The 22,126-nt window shown below is 44.8% G+C and overlaps 1 protein-coding gene across 4 annotated transcripts in view; it reads left to right on the top strand.

Annotated features, from left to right (window-relative positions):
- SLC33A2 (solute carrier family 33 member 2) overlaps positions 1 to 22,126 on the top strand; it is a 109,662-nt gene that overhangs the window by 14,742 nt on the left and 72,794 nt on the right. For all 4 annotated transcript variants that reach the window (XM_078686438.1, XM_078686439.1, XM_078686436.1 and 1 more), the window contains exon 3: positions 8,048 to 8,195. In XM_078686438.1, coding sequence (XP_078542564.1) covers positions 8,048 to 8,195 — 148 coding nt within the window. The remainder of the gene's footprint in view (positions 1 to 8,047; positions 8,196 to 22,126) is intronic.

Here is a 22,126-nt window from a genome sequence, read left to right as displayed (position 1 = left end):
AGAGGGATTAGACGTCCCACCTGGCGCCACCTCTCGAGTCAGCAGCCGAGGCCCCTCCCACACCACAGGACATCAGGGGGCGCCCAAGATTAAAATCTACGTCCAGGGCCACAGACTTCAGCGAAGGGAAGACCTCCAGGAACCCAAAGCGTAGGAGGGGGAGAAGAGTTGTGGCAGGGGGGGGGGAATTGGAGCTTCCTCCCTGCCGCCCGAACGACGGCCGAACCCCCTGCTAAAAGGATCCAGTGAGCATCACCGCTCCTCACCTCTCAGTCTGTATTCGGGCAGTTGGTCTCACACTCCCGCTCACTCACAGAATGTGAGCCAGGAAGGGAGGGCCACGCTTCCAATACAGCAGCAATCAGCCCTCATATGATGACTGGGGGGCAGGGGGGTGCATAAAGCTGATGTTCACGTCTTTCCTGCCGTCTTCCTCCTAACCGTAGATCTCACCTACACACCAGGCCTCTAAGTTCGCAGAGCCAGCACGAACACGGCAGTACAATCAGCGGTCCTCGCCTCCCACCACCGCCCGCCGGCCGAGCGTGCATCTCAATCACCCCCTAAGAGAGGGGGGGGGCCTCACGTTCAACATGGGACCTCCGCAGCGGTGATCCGGTCCAGGTTCAATGCTGTGAAGAGAGGGGGAGGAGGAAGCAAATCACCCAAGAGGGATGGTACCGCCTACGCCGCCGCCCGGAGTAGTGGCAGAGCCCTTCAAATACAGATGAGGTCACTTGAGTCCCAGGCCATGTGTAGCGGGCCACCGATGCTGCACGCGCAGGAGGGCAGTGGCCTGGGTGCCCAGCTTACACTGTTGTTCTACCCAGGAATAAGCTAGGAGAATGCCCCACCTGGTGAGGACCCTCCCAGAGGTCGGGAACCCATGCTCAGGCCATACATCAGGTAACCTTCTTCAAATGCGCCTCATGGTTACCAGGAGACACAGCTCATCAGCCGTTTCACCCCATGCTGCCCGAGCCAACGGCCGAACCACTCCGTCTGCTCTCTAGCCGCTCAGCGTCAGCAATCAGGCGGCGCAGCGGGTCCGCCGCAGGCCGCCTCCCAGCTCCTCCCCTCTTCTTGCCGGCTCCTTCGGATCAGCAAAGGCAGACCTCCAGGGCCCTGCGGCCGACCCAGTCCCACAGTCTGCCTGCAGTCGCCGTCCCCTGCGCAGTGCCACCAAAGGGGGTCACCACACCCAGGAGAGGTGCTATGATACTGGGCACTAAAATCTCCTGCAGCATTCCAGGCCCAACACTCACTTAATATGGGGCTCGGACTCCGGCAGCAACATCCACCAGCTGGAGCGGGACAGTCTCTCGCCTTCCCTCTTCTCTCACAGCACGATCGACAGCCGGTCCTCCTGCATTCCTCAAAGCGCCTCGAGAACCCAATCCGATTACAGCAGTTGGCCACCTCCACAGGCCACGGCTCCTCTCACCTCCACCAGGCGCAGGGCTCACGGGTCCGCGGTGAATCTGTCACCTCCAGATAACTCGGTAGCTTCTTATCTCAGCGCAGCACCTCAGGCGGGAGCAGATTACCGAAGCTTGCCGCCATTTGACAGCGGGTTGCTCCACAAGGCCGCTCATGGATTCAAGGCGTAGAAGCAGTCCAGGGACAAAAACTGAAGCAAATGGTCAATGATAATGGCAGATAAAGGAGCAAATGACGGAGGGGTCCGGAGCACTTCTAAAGTGCAACCGCCATCTTGACGCTTCTGGCCACCCGAATTGGCGTTTTAACAGTGGTTTCTGTTCTTGTGACAGTTCATTACATGAACATAGTAAGTGCAGCAGATCTTCTGGTGCTGAGCCGCATAAGCAGCAGAGAGAGCCTGCTTTTTCCCTTTGCCAGGGTGGAAAATGCTGCATGCAGGGTAGGAGACCAAGTCTGTACTTTAAGAACCTGACTTTTGTGTTTTTAGCATAGCCAAGATCAAAATAATTTTGAGCTGCTGGCTCCTTATAGGTATTCAGAGTAATCCATCCATGTGCCCTTTTCGAGAGAGATACTTTGTCCTCTACCCATGAAAGATGTTTAACCGTCTTCCAGACTAGTTTTTTAAACATGGTGGTAGTTGTAGGTGTTTCCCAGAGCTGATTCAGTCCCATATTGTGCAGGCTGCTTTTGAGATATTTGGCAGCGGGTGAGGCGGTTTGTTGTTGTAACTCCTTCCACAAATATTCGTTAAGAGTTCCTTGAACGGATTTCCGCACTTAGTCCCAGGTGATAATATATGCCCCTTGTCTTGCAAAGGATTCTTTCTGGATACCAAACTCTAGCCTGATTTGTGCAGGTGAAGTATATTTGGGCAGACCAAAAATGACACTATAAGAAGCTGTTTCTGTAGGCTATTGCGATTCACATGGTTGAAGGCTGCCTTGTAATCTATAAAACATAGATGTAATGGCATCCTTGCGGATTCAGCCTTATCCATTAGCATTGCCATTGTTAATATATTTGTGGTTGTCCCAACTGATTTTGCGAATCCAGTTTGATTTACTGGGATTACAAATTTCTCGTTGGCTATGCCTGGAGCTCCTCTAGTAACATTCCGGCAAAGAACTTTGCCTCATTATCCACGAGGGACACTAACCTATAATTTTGTGGTTTCGACTTTTCACCTGTCTTGAAAATTGGTGAAATAGTTGATCCTCTCCAGGAGCACTGCCGAATGTTAGACATCCTTATTTCTGTGAAGAGTGGTTCCAGAACTGCTGCCCATACATTTGCCTCTTGTTTGTATAGTGCTGGTGGTATTGCATTTTGGCCTGGACCCCCTTCTCTCCTCCCCTTCCCAATTTGCCGTTTGATGATACTGATTTTGCTTCTTAGAGGGTCCTCTAATGGTAGTTCTCTCTGTAGTTTTTCAAGTACTATATGGTTACTTGCAGCCCAGGCCTTATTGGTTGTTACACCTTCTGAAACATTTTGAGTTCCTTTACCCCAAGCCATGGGTTCAGTATCTTGGTGGAAATGGGACCTGAGGTAATCTGTCCATGCTTCCTCTGAGATATTAGAAGAGATTCCCAAGTGGGCAGGAGGGATGAATTGATTTAAAGTTCTCCAGAATCTGGCGCTATTACTCTGTTTGATGTCTGCATGTTATTTTGTCCCCAGAGATCATCCTCCGCACATCTATTTGCATCCCTTTTTAGGTCTCGCTGGCGTTGCAGCGCGAAGTGCTGCCGCCAACGAGACTTATAGTCGCCTTGCTCTCTCCCAAGGGAGACAGAGCTGTGCACAAGCCGATCCAGACCTGGGCACGAGCCGACTCAGGTGTGTGAACGCGCGGGAACGCCAACGTGCACTCTCACGGCGTCACGCTCCTGTCCTCCCGCGTCTCTTCCGAGGCGCGCTCCAGGCCGACTTGCGATGTGCGTGCTCCAGCGTTTCTGTGGCGGCATGTGGTAAGTGAGGGCCGGGGGGGATTTGTTTGCTTGTTTATTTTGTATTATAGAGATTCGCCCTAGGTTGTGGTTTCTCGAACTTGTTCATCCAAGTGTGTACCCTGGTGCTGTATTGCTTCGCGGTTTGTTGACTGAGGTCCCCTTTTGGAACAAGGCATTACTTTACTTCACGTCCTGTCAAGCTCAGATTCTAGTTTAAGGGAATGTATTTTACATATGATAGCTCAGCCAGATAGGTAGCACCTTCCATGTACTTTCACAGATTCCCCACCTCTTTTCTATAGCGTTTGCATAGTGTCAAGATTTCTGTAATTCTGCTTTTTTGGCAGAGTCCCTTGTACGAGTGAAGAGAGCGGGGCTCTCATGATAGTCTTGTGATGCACATATATAACAAAAGCAGACTTTGATTCAACAGTTTGAGTCCAGCTGTGTTTTTGGTATACGGATGTTTCAGTCTGTGACCCTGCTTGAGAAAAGGTGCATATTTAGAGTTTAGGCAATGGAACAAAAATAGTACATGAGAAAGATTGCATATAGAAGCTTTAACTATCATTATATTCCTGGAATGGTATCTTTGTTTATAGCTTGTGCAGATGTTACCAGGAGTTCAAGCTCAGTGGAAATCTCAAAGAAAGCAGTTGTGTGTATTGCTGTGCATAGATGACTAGGCATTGGCAACACTTAAAGACCGCAAGGGCCCTTTGGTCTCACCATTCTTGTTTGCGAAAAAACACGCAACTCTTGTTGCTAAATGATTCCATTACTTTTGCACTGGATGCCCCTTTTCACATCAGTCATTTGCAGAAAAACCTCCCTTACATAACCGTGAGGTACAGAAGTCCCAGGCGAAACGCCGTCGTGGTCAGGTCACTTCACAATGTTTTTAGGTCTATTGTTTTCGGTTTCTGTGCCGAAGGGGGACAGGAAATGTGCACGCATAGAGTAGATGTGTACGCGGCGTTTTAGCACAACGCACGCATGGCGCACTTTCGGTTCCTCTCCCTCCCCGCATAGAAGTCATGTTTGAACTGTTGCTGCTTGCTTTGCTGACAGCCCCTGTAGGATACATATGCGATGTGGAGCTGTGCTGAGTAAGTTGGTGGGAGTGACTGCTAACAGCCGGAGTTATGGAGCTCATCGTAGGTGAAAATAGAGAAGCAAGTGGTGTGGAGCTTGTTGTCGTAGCTGGGGCAGTTGGGCTCACAGATGGTATTGTGGCTGCTAGTGCTTTGGAACTTCCTAGTGCTGTTGATACCGAGGGGCTTATTAGTGATACTGACATGGGAGAGATCGTTGTGACATGAGGTGCCCCATGTGGCTGATGCTGCCTGCCCTGACTGTTAACATGTGCACTTGCAACTGGCTGAGCACTGACAAGAGCTGGCTCTTGCTGCTGCTTCTTCCAGCCGCGCCTTGTACACTTAAGCCAGTTATTTGCTGCTGAGCATTGCTCAGTCCCAGAGAAGCCCAAGTGACCACTGCAGCCTGCACCCGGCCTGTGATAGGTCAGCTGCTGTAATGACAGAGGGCAGATTACATCACAGACCGCTTTTTCGTTCACCTCGGAGAGCGCATTTCCCCCAGGGGATCAGAGGGGCCAGCCATCTTGCTTGCCTGCACTCTCCGAAGCCTTTGGAGTTTCGCATCCGTGTGCCTGTGATACTGCCCAGGGCATTATGGGAATCTGGTGAAGAAATTGGATCCCCAAACCAGCTAATGAGTTTGCTGTAAAGGCGTGTGGTTCTGGTCACGGATGTTGCAGTTTTAAAGGTGGCAGCAACCAGAGTTCAGGCAGCTGGATATAGTGTGGGCATGCATGTAGGCAACCATGCCCTAAAGGCGTGCTTTCAGGCAAATGAACACACTGTAGAAGTGCCACAGCGGAATCACATATTCCAGCAAAATATAAGCTTGGTCTGGGGGCTCAGTGTGATAACACATTCAGGCAGGTTCAAATCCCCGGGGGAGGGGTGTGGCTCACACTCTTTCATCCTTCCAAGGTCGATGACAGGAGTACAGTTGGGAAACAATAAACATCAATTTTTTCTGTCAGTGCCATAATTCCCCTGCTGGGGTGAATGTGCCTTTACAAAAATACATGTGAAGTTTGCACATAAACGCCCAGATAGGAAGTGATCCTTGGAGAAACAGCACTCTAGAATAGTCATGCAGTTAGCCCTTTATAGATTAGTACTTGGCCTTTTGGGGAACCTTATGAGTCCAGTTACATAGGTTTATGTATGCGTATGTATTTATGTGGTGCAAACCTAGCTGTAAAGCATGGGAGTGTTGCAAAACATTCACCTTGGACTCTGAGTTCTGCTCGGGCATCTACTTTCTAGAAAAGAGATGGTCACTGACGCTGAATCCTGCTGGACTAGTGAGATGTGAGAGGATATAGAAAGAGTTTTAAGTACTTCAACGGGGCTCTAGTATTCTTGAGCACATCAATATATGCTCAGAAAGAAGAGCTTCTGATAAGCCATTCCAGAGTGTACTGCCCTCAGTAAAGATCCTATGGCCTCCTATCAAGGGCAGTTGTAAAGCATCAGGCCAGGGAAGAGTTTTATTTGCTGGGCGTAGTTATCTGGTTGTATGAGGGAAGGTAGACATGTTGGCAGCGTAGGAGAGGGCTCCGTGGTAATCACTGTGATGTTAAGTTAAGCTGCATTTGCAATACAATAGGTCTCACATTTACGCAAATGTGAGCTATTGCCATTACAAATGACAATGCCTTTTATTTTTGTTTTTGTTTTTAAAACATAAATAAAAGGCATTGTCATTTACAATGCCAATAGCTGAAACTTGTGTAAATGCGAGACCTATTGCATTGCAAATGCTTGTTTGTTTTCTCAACAACACCTTTTGCTTTTGTAGTAGTTGTAGTTGTATTTTGTCATTTGGCTTGCGGCGAAGTTGTCTCAAATTGCGATAAATAGAAATTTTAGTGAGCTTGATTTCTTTTTTGACAGTTTGTGACATAGGCTTCACACTGCTAAATCTCTGTTGAGTTGATGGTTTAATCCTAGTCGCATTTGCTGCCATAGATGTGGTAAAGTACTCCCACTTCCCAACTTCGCTTAATCCGATACTCGATTCAAAGTTCTGTTTTGCGATTTCCAACATCCTACTATCTGCGGCTTGCATAAACATAATTCTTTTAAGATTGGTGGTAAATTCTGTAGACCGTTAAAACATAGGGATGATTGTTCTGAGCACAATTTCTTGAGGTCGGTGGTCACTATCAGCTTTGTCGCCCAGCTGGAACGAAGACATTGATGAGACAAATCTAGGGAGATGAAGTTGTAATCCAATATTGTATTAGTTCTTATTGAGCTGTGTGTTGTTGCGGGAGGATTGTCCCCAGCAGATCTTCCATTTATTGCTCTGAGGTTTAGATGTTCCAGTTCTTCCAGAACCAACTGTCCGACTTTAGTTTGTTTACCTGTTTGCGGTTTCCCTTGTAGTGGGATGTTCCACATTGTATTTTAAAGTAGCACTTCTTCGCCCGAGGAGGACCCCAATAGGATTGAGATTTAGGTCCCCGTGAGAATAAGGTCAATTGTGGGCCATTCCCCTATATATGCTTCCAAAAAAGTGCGCTGCTTATACTGTGCGTAATTTGAGCTGGTAGTTCGTGACGAGGGCACTGGCATTTATATATATATATATATTTTTTTACAAATTAAGTACTGTTTTATATAATGTAAATGACTGCAACACAGTGTCCATTTAGCCATGTGGTTTTCGGTATCTTGCATGGGTCAATGTCTTGCAGGATTTTCAGTTTTTTTATAATATTGTTGCTGAACGGAATGATTTAAAAAATGAAATGTGGTAATACCAAACATCATTCTCTGCAAATGTTGCTGAAGGAGCTGTAATGTCGATTAGGTGAATAAGTTACTTACCTTCGGTAACACCTTATCTGGTAGAGTCTCTATGTAGCTGCAGATTCTTTACCTTAGAATTATTCCCAGGCGTCAGACTGGATCCAGAAATTGTTCATGAGCAGTACCCCAGGAAAAATATGTTTCTACCCCAAGTTGTTAATGTGCTATACCTTTTGACATACTTTTCATTCCCACTTACTGGATCATCTGTAATGCCACAACACAAATGTTCCATTTTCTTTTATTGCACCAACAAAATTATTCCTCTTAAAAACTGACCTAACCTCTATCGAGTATCATTAGATGGGCATTTTATTTGAAGTGTAGGTCTAGAAAAATGCTGTATCTCTATGTACCTCTTCCCCTTTTGCAGTTCTTAAGGATCGTTATATCTAGAGTAGGTGACACTCAGATATAGTTGGGTGACATTGGAATATTGATGGAAGAAAAATGTGTGTGTTGCAAACAATTCTGTATGTGGATTACATAAAAAAGAAGCTATGCAAGGTCTTGGTACATTTTACCCTCGGTTGGCGCAAGATTAAATCAGCCACAAGATAAGCCAATAAAATTATTCTTTTCTTTCGGGAGGAAAATAATGGCTGAGCTGCATCCTCTGTAGGGATCATAACAATCTCTGGTAGGTATTGCTTGAGTTCTCAGAGAACATTTGAAAATAACTATAGGTTCTTGGATATGCTCTTCCATGTCCTCATCAATAGGTCCTTCTCCTTTCAGGTGAACAGGGTGCTATGTCCATGTTTCCACTCTTCTTGCTCGATGGCGGCTTCTCATCCCAAGAGCTCGGATTCTGGAGTGGGATGGTGGCCATGTGTTTCTCCATTGCGGGTTCCACTCTGGGCGGAGTGCTGATATCTAGACACAGGTAATATGTGGCTTGAAACTTGCTTGTGATACACTGCTCACTGCTTCTTGAATTACTTTTATTAGTGTATGATTTAATCACTGAATAAAGTATGTATTGTCTTATTATTTACTTATTTACAATTGTGATTTGCTGAAATCATTTGTATTCTGATTGCTGCTGATGCCAGGAAAGGACGTATTGTAGCCTGGTTTCTATCAGTCCTTCAGGCACTCTGACACACTGTACAGCATAAACAAAAGGGAAGAACAAAAGATGAGAAGATGCTACCGCATCATTTAATAGGCCCAGCCGAATCAATTTGTAAGTATGTACGTGCATTGTGACGCATGCACGTGAAATGGGCACCATTTTTGTTTTATTTTCAAAATAGGTCGGTCAATAGAAAAAAATATGAAAATGAAGTAGCGCGAAAGTACTTTTATTTCTGTAGAGCAAAGGCTGGCTAAAATTCCATGCTTGGCCCTCCAAAATAAAACGAACAAGCATTAAAAATGCAATAGGTCTCACCTTTGATTACGTTAAAGCCATTTGCTTTGCTATACAATACCATTAGCAAAGCAAATGGCTTTAACTTAATCAAAGGCGAGACCGATTGCATTTTCATGTATTGGGAAACACCACAACTAATAAAATAAATAAAGAAACAAGCGCGGCCGAAGCGGACCGCACTTGTGCAACTAATTAGCACGCTGCCATGCGCGCGCGCACATCTCTTGTCCATACACGCTCACATTTTGTCCACCCGTACGCGTGCACATGGAATCCGCATTGATTCCAAAAGGCCCTCGCATGACGAGCGCAGCGCATGCGCGCTGCTAACACCAGGCGAGACCTAAAATACTAAAATGAAAAAGAAATAGGACCACTTGCGGGGTTAGGGAGGCAACAGAGGAGGGGATCTAGATAGCGGGTGGAGGTGAAGGGAAATGAAGAACAGGCCAGAGGCAGACACAAATGAGGGACAGAACAACACGAAGGCGAAGGGAGACGCACGGTCACAAGAAAAACGGTACACAGGCAGAAAGAAGTACACAGACGAGAAGCGCACAAGGGAGTCAACTGGAAAACTCATGCTTAGCTAAAAGAAAAAGCAGTTCACTGAAAGTGAGCAGTAGAAGGACACAATGGTCTGTGATCCAAGGGAGGGACAGACACAAGATGGACAATACAAGCCATCGAATAAGAAGCTAACACATGAGACTGACAATATAGCCAACCAATGGTAAGCTCACTGTAAGTTCTTGGTATGTTGCAAATAGGCAACCCAACAGTTTGTACTGTCTATTACGCTTAACCTAAAAATGACTTTCCTTTATTCGAAATTGAAGGCAGTTCAGTAAATGAATGAAAGAAAATGAATTAATAAAGCGCAACTGCTGCTTCGTGAGAAGCGTCCTGGCGCTAAAATAGAGCCAGTAAGTAAAGTAAAAGAGATTCTAAGGCTCGCAGAACAGTAGGGTCTTCAGTTGGGCTTTGAACAGACTTTCACTAGGAAGATTGTGAAGGTACAACAGTAGAAAGTTCTAAATGGCGGGTGCAAGAAAGGAAAACAATCTTCCACCTGATTTGACTCTTCGCACTTTAGTAACATAAAGTACATTATGATTTGATGTGCGAACTGTTATGGATGTACACCGGGTCATTCTCTAAGCGTGAACAAAAGAGTTTTAGACTTAATTCTTGACCTGATTGGCAGCCAGTGAAGTGATTTTAAGCCAGACCTGATGGAATGTTTTTTTGTAATAGTCAGTACAAGATGGGCAGCAGCAATCTGGATGTTCTGAAGCCACGTAAGCAGACCTTGAGAGGTTCCCTGCTAGAGAACATTAACATAGTCTATTCTAGATCAAATCAGGCCATGTATAATCCCCTTCCGAGTGACTAGAGGGAGATACTTTAAAAACGTTTTCAGTGATTTCAACAGACCGAAGAAGGTAGCAGCCATGGTAGGTACTTGGATTTGAAAGATAAAGTTAAATCCAACAACACCCCAAGATTTCTAGCAACTGTTAAAGATGTAGGTACTTGCCCAAACTTAGGAGGCCAAAGTAATGAAGAATCAATTGGAGAAAGTGTATCAAGTATAAAGACTTCAATTTTGCCAGTGTTAGACTGCAAGCAACTGTTGTGCATCCAGTTGACAACGCAGTAAGACAGCCTTGAAAATCACTGGCCATGGAATTATTAGTCTGTTGAAAGTACAGCAAAAGATGTGTGCCATCTGCATATGATAAGATGTTCAGGCCCCAATGTTGTGCCACTGGGGCCTTGTAGTTGGTAAAAACAGTGGGGCTCAAAGATGAGCCCTAGGGGACACCACAACATACGAATCTGGACTGAGATGTAGAAAGAGATAAAAATACTGCTTGTTACCTTTCGGATAGGCAGGAACACAGCCAATTTAAGGACCTTCCCACTGTTCCTATCTTCTCCAATCTCTGAATGGCAATTTTGTAGGACACAATGTCAAAAGCAGCAGAAAGATCTAATAGAATGACCACTGTCTTAGTCCCAAATCAAGGTTTGTTCTTATATATTCACTGACCTCCAAAAGGGCATATTCCGTGCTAAACCCAGCACTGAAACCAGACTGGGAGAGATGGAGAATGTTATTCCGCTTCACATAATTGGTGATTTGACAATTCACCTAAGATTCCAGCATCTTCCCTAAATCAGAGAGAAGGGAGATTGGTCTAAGTTGCTCAACGTTAGTCTGTCAGCATTAGTTTTGTTTTTATACTTGTACAAATGTTTCTAGCATGTTTATACGCTGCCCTTTTAATTAAAATGTCTGATATGACAAGCAAAACCCCATTAAGATAGGTCAATGAGTTACTGCTGAAGTGTGTGCCCTTGAGTTTGCGTACCCACCTGCACACTGAAAGCTAACCTCAAATACTGTCAATGCATATGTAGCTTATCAAGGGAGATACATTCAATAACATTCTATTGAGTAATAACACTTACTACTCATGTTCTTCATTTGAAAGTGTGTACTATGTGCTCTGCTTTTACCACCCGAGTGCTTGCCTAATCAATAGTCCCTTTAAAATTTTACTGACGAACCCTCTTACTGCTCGATAGTTTGTGCACCCTATTCAGAGTTATTGCCATTTTTGTTGGATCGTTCAAGCACATGCATCTCTTTTGCCATGTTGTACAACCATACATTAACCGTTGCAACACCAGCATCATTTCAGTTTCCTCCGTAAGATATAATAGAAAATGAGGAGCTTTAATTTGTTATGTTATGTTGATTTCTATAGCACCCTATCACCCATGAGGATATCCTGATGCTTTTTAGGTATGTGGAGCTGCTTCGAGGGTCATTGTACGAAGAGCTTGGTCTATAGTTTTGTGCGGACTTCAAGAAGTAATGAGGAGGCTCTAATGTGGTAGATCGTTTTATGCTTTAGGAGCGACGTGTGAGAAGTGAGACCTGCTCTGCTTTTGAGTATGTATGTAGGTATGGTATGTGTGCTAGTGAGAGTCTACCTCAGCGAAGATGCATATAGGGTACGTGGAATTGTACGTGGCTGTTCAGGTAGGCAATACCTGTATTGTGCGGTGCTTAGTGTTTGTGGGTGAGGAGCTTGAACAGTATGTGCTTATGTATAAGGAGGTAGTGTTGCTCCCTTAGGTGTAATGTGATGTGAGACCGATATGGGAGGGTGAGGACTAGTCTGGCAGCTCCAGTTCTGAACCGTCTGAAGCGTTTTTATGAGTTGGTTGGTGATTCCTATGTAGACGACATTCCCACAGTCCACTCTGCTGGTGATGAGGGTTTGAGTGACGGTTTTCATTGTGATATTAGGTAGTCACTTTAATATCTGTTTCAGGATGCTCAGGGTGGAGAAGCAGGTCAAGGTAACAGCATTGACCTGGGCTGCCATGCCCAGATTGCTGTCGATAATTCTCCTGAGGTTTAATGCGTGTGCTGAGAGTGGGGGAGCATCCTAGGTCCATAGGCCACCAGGATGAGTCTCACAGCGAGGCATCCTTTCTGAAAAGCAACACTTCGCTCTTGTCCGTGTTAAATTTGAGGTCGTTGTACTTCATCCAGCTGGCCTCTTTTGTCAGGCACAAGTTAAAGTTGTTTCTGGTGTTTATTGGAGCGAACATCTATTAGTAAGGTAAGACAAAACAATTTTACACAATAATATGGTTTTAATCAATCAATCAATTGGGAAAATCAGCCAGGTTAAAAAAGAGACTAAGGTCTGAAGTTCCAAGTTCTGGATTACAGGCAGTAGTATATATACTGCAAAAGCCACAAAAACACGGGTTACAGATTCCTACATGACGTAAATAGCAAGTTGGGCAGATAAGATATTACCTAAACACGTAAGTATTTCAAAGAATGTATATGCCTGTGTTTAGCAGAAGCTCCCTTTTGTGGATTAGTTCTTAGAATAAGGGTGACATAACATAGAAACAAATTTTTGTTTTTCTGCATAGGGAGTGATTATCTCTTGTTTGACATCAATGGGCCCAGCCCAGCCCATCTGACTTTCACATATTCTCAACAGGATTGCACTGAGGCAGAATCCACAATTGTTTGCACCCTGTACTCAGTGCTCCATAACAGTGCAAAAACTATTTCTACTGTGGCCTCTCGTTGTTTAACAGATAGAAATGTGGTGGCCTTTTCTGTGACATAAATACTAATTATTGATGACCTGCAAAGACATATAATCTATTCATGTGTTTCAGCGCAGCAAAATTGACCATAGAACATATTATGTGTATTTCCTAAAACTAATGTGCACTGAGACCTATGAGACCTATGTATTTCGGCAGAACCCACAGTTATCTTTTTCAGCTTTTCCATGTTTTAGCTTAGGCTGGTTCACTACTTTCCTAGGTTTAAAACTACCCTTCACCTGAAATGTTTGTATTAGGGTTTGTGATTTCATACTTGTGTGTACGTGTCTGTAAAATGTATTCCTATTATTTCCCTACATCATGTTATGTGTTTTATCCCAGAGAGACAGCATGAGTTGTATAGGTGAGTATGTTGCACAGATAACGTCAGCCAGAGGCATCATATAGATGTTAAAGAGGGTTGGGCTGAGTGAGGAACTCTGAGGGACTCCCCAAATGAGTTTCCGGTCTTATGAGGAATAAGGTGGAATGTTGACTGTCTTTGTTCATCTGATAAGAAAGATGCATATCCATTGAAAAGCAAGCCCTTAGATGCCATGCTCGTGAAGTCGTCTGATCATAATGGAATGGGAGACAGTGTTGAAAGCTGCAGAGAGGTCTAGTAGGATGAGGGCTGTGGTTTCTCCTTTTGTCGAGGATCATTCAGATGTATCTGTTGCTGTTTTGAGAGCCATAGCTCTACTGTGGTTAGGTCTGAAACCTGATTGTGTGGATCGAGGAACTGGTGGTTGGTGAGGTGGTCAGAGAGGCGTCTATTGATCGTTTTCTTTAGGACTTTGGCTGGCTATGGATTGAGGGAGATCGGTTGGTAGTTTCTGAGTTTGGCTGGGCCTGCTGAGGGCTTCTTTATGAGGGCGTTGACTGCTGCATGCTTCCAGGAAGGTGGCTGTGTGGAGGGTGTTGTTCAGAATGGGATGAGAGCTCTGCTGATGGGGGGTTGAACATTCGCTGAAGGCGTGGTGAGGGCAAAGGTCAGACGGGGCCCTGGAGCAGATGGTCTTCATGATATATGTGGTTTCCTCCTTGGTGATGGGATTCCTTGTTTCAGGATGTCACCTTTGTCTGATACAGGAATACGTATTGTAAGGTTGACGAAGTCTGGATGTGGGTCCAATTTGGCGTAGATGGCAGTGATTTTGCTGTAGAAGAAGTCTCAGAGGTCATTGCTTAGTTATTGGGTTAGAAGTTGTTGCAGATGGTTACTACCGGTGTGTTTAAGTGCTTAGTGATAGCGAAAAGTTCTTTGCTGCTGTTTAAGCTGTTGTTGATGTACTAGTCTAAGCCTTTCTTTTGGATTCCCAGATTTTCTAGTGTTACCATTCTGGGCAGGTTTGAATGCTTCCTTGTTTGATTGTTCCTGGCTTGCTCTCCATCTCAGTTCCAGTTGTTTGCAGTGCTGTTCATTCTGAGGTTGTCAGTGTACCAGCTGGCTTGCATTCACATTCTTGCTTCTTTGCTTCTTTTTCCGAGGGACTAAAGTGTCAGCATAGGAGGTGATCCAGTTGTTAAAGTTATTAATGTGGATTGATAGGTGGCCTGTGGGCTCTGGTTGGTTTTTGTGGAGGGCATAAGCCCAGTCCATCTTTGACTGTTTGTTCCAGTGTCTGCAGCTGATGATAGTGTGGTTGGCCATGTGGATGCAGTTGGTGTGTTGATCGTGATATGCTTCGTCAGCCCTCATTGAGACCATAGACTATCTGATAAATTGATTTTACACTACAAATTGGATCTCTTGAAGACTGCGCAGATTAATGGAATTAAGACATGGGCCCTGATGAAGGAATATTTTAAATAATTGTTTTTTTCCGAAACGCACGTCGGCGCTTATTTCCTAATGTATAATGAAATGATGTCTTGATTGAGTATGAATGTATGTATTGCATGATTGTGAGCCTGTGGTTGACTGATTGAATGACTGAACTGTGTGCAATGTTTTTTATTGCTTTATTAGCTTTTGGGCTGATGTTCTTTTTGTCTCCTGCACCATTTCATGAAATTTTTATGTATTAGAAGTTGATTAACATGACCATTCTCTTGTGTGCATTTTTATAAGAATCTTATCAAAAATGATTATATAAAAATAAACTTTCTAAAGTAAAATAGATTTTTTGTGGGTGTCTGGTTGATTCCATGTGCTTGTTCCTTATCATTCTGGGATGCCCCTTTTCATGTTTTTGAAATGTGTTGATCGTGATGCCGTTGAATGAAATGAAAACTGGGTTCTGGATGTGTCTGGCGCGTGATATGTGTTCCGTGAGTACGAGGTTTCCAAGGCTTTGGAAGAGTGCCGCTGAGTTGTGGTCGGTCAGGTCTGCTAGGAGAAAGTTAAGGCCTCCTAGGAGGATTTAGGTGCTGGAGTCGATGGCTAGTGGGGTATTGAAATCCAAGATGTTGCTGGTGAAGTTGGGTCAGGTTCCTGGGGGTCGGTAGATCAGAGTTCCACTCAGGATTAACTTGGCTGTGATTTGCATTTTGAAGTTGAGGTGTTCCATGCAGTTGGTTCTGGTTTCTCACTTGGTGCTGCAGCTGAGTGCGTCCTTGAAAATGATAGCTATTCATCCTCTGGGTCTGTCTTGGCATCATGTCAGATGATCTTGAAGCCAACGGGTATAGCTGAAGCAATGTCTGGTGTTGATGTTGTGGTCAGCCATGTGTTTTTGAGGACAAGAATGTCTGGGGAGGCGTTCTCCACTAGGTCCCAAATCTCTGTGGCATGTTTTCTGAGAGAGCCGGCATGATAGCGAAAGGTGGAGTGCGTGTGGGTGTCGCTTTATGGGTGGGGTGTTGGGTGCTGGCTCTGTGGTTGCAGTGGGCGTTGGAGTAGTGGGTGTGGTGGTGCATGGGATGCAGGAGGAGGTGCAGGTGAAGGTTTCTATTGTATTGTGAGATGTGGTGCGGCACCAGCGTGGCGAGCAGCGGCCGGGTTTGAGGGCGTGGAGGCAGACAGGCATAGAAGGGTCAGAAAAGGACCAGGGTTTTAGGTGATAGGCGCGGTCTAGTCAAGGATGGGCGCAAACAGGCTTGCCCAGGCGTGTTGTGGACATGTCCTCTGTTGTCCTCCCTACAGCCACCTTTAAGTAGGTCTTTGGTAGGGGGGGGTGGGGGCGCAGGCCATTACAGGTGGAGCTGGGATGTGGGAGCGGATAGAGCGTGGAAAACGTTTGCAGAAAGTAGCAGGTGAGGAGTAGAGGGAGGAGGTGCATAAAGGGCCGCAGCACCGAGAACTGGGGCACAATGTGAGGCAAAAGTCAATGGGACAATGAGAGACAAAAGGTAGATGAAACTGGTGTAACTCATAGAAAAATGAAAGCACATAAACGAGAGAATGGCTAAAACAGGGTAGAGTAACAAAAGGCAGGGAAAAACAGGAAAAATATAATGAAAACACTGTGGCACGCAACGAGGAAAAAGTGGTGAAAGCAGTGAAGCGCGAGAGAGGAGCCTCGAGGCGCTGGAGCGGGATCTGAGAGGTCTAGACCCTTCAGAGGACTGGTCACATGCAAGTCCTAGGGCCACCATTTGCTTAATGGAAGTTGTTTTAAATAGAATATTGTCCTGATTGTTTTGAGTACCTGAAAAGCATCAGGATACCCTTGTGGGTGATAGGGCACAATAAAAATCAATATAACGATTTAGACCACCTTATTTTCTATTATATCTTAAGGAGGCAGCATTAATGATGCCGGTTTTGCTATGGTTGATGTATGGGTGTACAACATGACACAAGAGATGGATATGCTTGGGTGATCGAATAAAATATGTCATTATCACTGAACAGGGGTGCACAAACAATCCAGCAGTAAAGGGCTGAGGTCTGCTCGGGTAATTATGTAATGTTGGCACATATAAGTGAATTGTGTATCATTGGCTATTGATCATAGAAAAGCTGTCATATCTATAGATTCCTCATTTTTGTACAACCCAATGAATCAGTTTGTTCAAGGCCGTAATCCCTTTCCCTGGTGTGCAATAATGTGTCATTTTACCATTCTAGATCCTTTGACAGAAAGAGATCATTGGGGAAACAATTTGTTGGTTACTATTGCACTCATTTTAATGCATACAGATGCTAAATTGTACGCAGTGAAGGTGGTCAATCTTGGAAGTAGCTGTAGCTCAAATGTCAGTTTTGGGTACATGTCGTTTGATCACAGTTATCAACCTCTTTGCCATAGAAAAACAAATCACAATCATATAGTTTCAAAGTCTGTGCATGCTAAGCAATCTTTAGAAGACCTTGCTCATCCTTATTAGCTGGCAGGGATACCATCCATTAAATTGTTTATTTGAGTTACTTCAGACTTTCTGAAACATTTCACTTCTGCCTCGCTCATGCAGGAGAATATCCGCCTCCCCCCCCTCCCTTCCGGCTGACCCCATGTGTGTTCCACTGCATCCCTTGAGTTTTAGAATTCCAGACATATAAGGGGTTTCAATAGGTCCAGCTTGCCACAAGCGCTAAATTATATGTCTGTGGCAATTTAGAAGTAACTAAACCAAAAACACTTGGACCGTAGTCAATCATGGCATATTTCCTCCTCGCACCTCCCATGAAGGAAGCCTGCCCAGAACCAAACAAATAAACCCTACCCACCTCCTCCCTTCGATGCCCCTCCTATTAACCAGATAAGAAAGAGGAGGAGTTCCACCATAATTCTTGTTCTGCAAACAGTCTTCACTATAGAGTATCTATCAATTATTTGCATGTGAAGCTTAAGAGAAGCCCTGGCGTTGCTGGCCTCCTTGTGGTAAGCTCCAGCCTGTCTCTCTCTCTCTCTTGATTCCAGGGTAAGTAGCATAGCTTGCGGGTTACAAAAAGTTCACTCTTAAGTTGCTTGTGGTGACAGCTTTGGGGTCCCTTTGCCTTCCTAGGAGTAGGTTGTCACTTTTGCGAACCTTATGAGTAGAATATAAAGAGCTGCTTTGTCAAGAACAAATCGTATTGTTGTTTTGACTGGACGTGAAATTGTTTATTTCAAACTTGATGAACACGTGAAGCAAGTTTGAAGCCTGCTGGAAAAACAACATTTTTTTATTAAATCACAAGAAAGATCGCTTTGTTCCACCCTGCATCTGCAATTTAAATGAGTACTTTTTTGATCAGTTCTGCATCTAAGAAGGCGAGGTTGGTCTCTTGTCTCACCTCTCTTCTGGCGAAAAGAGCTTCAGCAGCACATGAGTGGTTGAAAGTCCAGAGGTTCACGCCTCAGTTTTTGTGATCTTCCCTTGGGCCAGGTTGCATCTGTATCACCTAATGAGCCCCCTTCTAGGATTTTGCGATCCCAAGTCGCAGATGTACGAACAGGAAGTCCCAGTAACTCTGGATGCTTCTCAGGCAGTCCATTGGTGGTTGGAACACCACAAACTAGTCAAGGATTTCCCTCTAGAAGTTCACCCAACCCAGATTTTGACAACTAATTCAAGTAGGGTAGGCTGGGGTGGTGAGGGTGGGGGGGATCCTCGAGGACAACTCAGCACAAGGGTGAGATGCTATTATTATAAATAGTCCTGTCGAGACATAACTTCAAATCAACATTTGCATTGGGACGTTTCCTTTGTGCACCATGTAGTGCTTCTGTGTGTTGTAGCAGAGCGTGATGGGTAGGGAGGGTAGAGAGGTTGTTATTGTTTGTATATTTGAAAATTATATTTTGATATGGTAAACTTGCCATGTTTGAAGTGCCAATAAAAACTTACACACTCCAAAAAATGTCACCACAAGGGGAATGGTCCAGGGAACAGAGAACATTATTGCCCACCTGGAAGAATTGAAAGCTGTCCAAATGACACTACTGCTTTTTGCTTTGTTACTGAAGTAGCACAATAAAGATCAGGGTGGTCCTTCCGTACAACAAACATTATTGAGAATCATGGGTGCATACACTGTTGACCTGGACATTGTTGGCCCTGACTTAGGAGATATATGTGTGTATGTGGGCAGTGTTTCTTCTAGATAGGAGAAATGGGCCTGTGGTCCCCACGAGCAGATTATTTCCCTCCTCTGTGATTCAATCAGACTTCCATCAAATAACACTGAGGGTTGAAACGCTGGAGATGGCTTTCTTTGGCTCCAAGGGCTATGCCCTTGTGCTGTGATTTTGCACTCGGTTCCCTGTGTCTGGAGGCATGGAGAGTAGGTACTCTTTCTTTCCGGTGGCCAAAGCTAATTCAGTATTTACTTCCTCCTATTTGATTGATCCAGACAGTATTTAAAAACATTCAGGAGGAACACACAAATGTTCTTCTAGTTGTTACATGCTGGAGCCGCCATCCATGGTTTCCTCTTTACCTTCAACCGGAGCTGCTGACACACTCTGTATTGCTATTGCTTCTGTACCCTCTAAGGGGCATTCCTCCTCCTCATGCATCTCTGGTCTGCGTCCAGCTGGGGGTATGGTATCTGAGAAGATAAATCTGCAGGGGATGGAATGTTCTGCTGTAGTTGCAATATTCATTCAACAATAAAGACGTCCGTCGAAGTTAAAGGCCTATTCCCAAAACGTTGACAATGGGTTATGTCTAGGAATGTGAGCTCAACTTCTGGAGATCCTTCCTCTGCTCTTGATTTTATGAGGGACAGCTTGTTACTGGGACTCTCAATTCCAACTCTTCAGCCTCACTGGGCAGCCATTAGGGCTGTTGAAGGTCCTCAGTGGAGTCTATAATTCCCTTGGTGGTGAGGTTGCTAAGAGGTTTCTATTCGAAGAGGTCAGTAATTCATGCTCCAGTTCCATCCTCGGATCCTCCCTCTTGTGCTACAGGCACCGTGGAGGGCTCCCTTCGATCCTCTGAATATAGTGGACCTCAAGTTTTGTTATTTAAGGTCTTATTTTAAATTGTGATCTCTTCAGCAAGTTCAGAACCATTTTAGAGTGGTTTTTCCCAGACCAGGTGGTCTTGTGATAAAAAGACCGGATTCTGTGCCAAAATCCCCTCTTCTTTTCATTGTTCCAAAGATTTGGTTTTAACAATTTAGCTGCCTGCTCCTTCCACCCCTGAAGAGGAATTGATGCAAACACCGAATGCCTTTCAGATTTATTTGGCCAGGACAGGACCTTTTAGGATGTTTTTTTGTATTTTTTATTTATTACATTTGGTACCTCGGGCCAGGAGCTTAGACCATCATCAGTGATGCTCAGTAGATGGTTGAAGCAAGCCACTTTAGTCTCTTATGAGATGCAGGAGGAGTCTTTCTCAACTCAAGTGCAAGGAAGATCAACCACAGGCCTTTCTACCTCTTGTGCGGCGTTACTCGGGAGCTTCAATGACTGATATTTGTAATGCTGCCACAAGGTCCACCCCTCATACGTTCATGAGACTTACACAACTATAATTGGTGGGGGGTCTTCATTTATTTGATTCAGTTTTGAACCAGTTTGAAATGCAGTCTATGTTTTGGGTTTTCTATTAGTGGTTGAGTTCAAGTTGAAAACATTGACTTCAGTATCTGCGCAGAATGTAAAGACTGAGATAGGAATGTAGATGTGGAGGTAATAACCCAGTTACTTACGGTAATCTTTATTAGTCTTCAGTCCGATTTCTTTGCGTCACAGTCCAGGTTTCCCATCCTACCTATCCCTATGGAGGTGAATTACCAGCTGCAAATGTTGATGTTAGCTTGGAAACAACAGGAAGTGGGTAGGTTCCTTTTTTTGAGGGATTATGGGTGTTGTGGCTGGAAAGGGAAGCCATATTGTTGGGATTGGGAGTTAAATTTAGTTTGTAAAAACATACATCAGCAGGGAGCTAATGTTGAGTATGTAAGGAATGTGACAAAGAAGAGCAGAACTAGAAGTAATGAAGATTGCCAGTAAGTAGCCAGACCATTATTAATTTCCTTAGAGCATCATAGGTTAGCAACCCACACCCTGTCTGATAGCACAACACTAACCACGTAAAAAGGGGGTTCAATGCAGCAGCACAGGAGAAGCACCTTTATGCTGCACCATCAAATTCCCTAATCGTTAACAATTGTAAGGTTAGGCATATTCTGGAATACTCCATGCATGTAGTAAGAAGAGGTCTTTGACTTAATTACTCTGAGGTTCTGAAAATCTGGATTCGTATAATAGTACTGGACTCAAGAATAAAAACTTCGTCGAAATAGGACGAATTTGGTATCAAAAGACCGAGAATGACGAGTACATCATGTACATGTATTTTCGGCGTATTCGAGTGACGATTTCACCTCGAAATCGTCATTTACATTCTAAACCCTTAGCTCCCATTTACATGTTGCCCTTTACATAGGCCTTAATCCAGTTGAATTTGATTCCACAAGGACACATACTCCTTAATCGACTTCTCCCTGACCTCAGTACAAGTTAGAACCATTGCCCCAGGCCGAACTCGTTAGGTCAGTTCCCTCCCAGTGGCCGAGCAAGATAGCATCTAGGCTCAACCAGCCATAAAACCATTTCAGCGCGCACACCTGCCATATCTCGCTCACATCTTTCCTCCACTCCTTTTCTTTACTTGCTTTATGATGGGGAGGTGACCGTTTTTATTAGGGGTCCAGCGATATTTGATGAAATGTTGGGCCTTGCCGGATGATTTGTTATGGGCAGCACGACGTGAAATATGTACATGTCATCATGACTCTGCTTTTCTTTTGTAACCAGTAACTATAAATGAAATACCACGAATTCAAAGAATGTTTGCCCAAGGCCGAATATCATGTATAAAGAGAGAAGCCTGACTTCGTGAAAGTGTGCAGTCTCCTGAGAATATACCCGTATTGTACTTCTAGGACCCTGTTACCTTGGTTGCAGCCAATAAACGAATCTTTGACTTCACCTTGAAGACTCTGAGTTTCTGTAGGTCTGACTCAGGAGAACCCGAGGTCTCTGGGTGTTGATTCCCTGACACCGCTGGGTTACCGGTTCTGTGCCGGTTCTTAAAAACCCAGTACCTCAGTTGGCGCCCAACGTTTGGGGCGATTCCAGTGGTACCAGTCAGCCTGAAGATCGTGAGGAGCTTCGTGTGGAAATTCCGGAGGAGGGCCCACCACCTCATCGACCCCTGCATGTCGACGTGGTCCGAAGGTCTTTGCTGCGAGGTTCCCCGCTTCCCGACGGCTACAAGGACTGCTGCCCTGGCTATCGCCCTGATGTTGGACCCTTGAAATTTTCGGTAGAGCGAAACACTGAGACAAGTCTTCTGGTGACGCCATCGATATTTTCAGTTAAGTATAAGTGGAGCGTCTCCCAGTCCTTAATTGGACTTACTTTGTGGTATCTTTGGGATACAAAAGGTTTTGTATT

The sequence above is a fragment of the Lissotriton helveticus genome, chromosome 4_1 (genome assembly GCF_964261635.1).
Source record: "Lissotriton helveticus chromosome 4_1, aLisHel1.1, whole genome shotgun sequence".
Lineage (NCBI taxonomy): Eukaryota > Metazoa > Chordata > Amphibia > Caudata > Salamandridae > Lissotriton > Lissotriton helveticus.
Note: the sequence above shows the minus strand (reverse complement) of the source record. Positions and strands in the feature narration are given on the sequence as shown.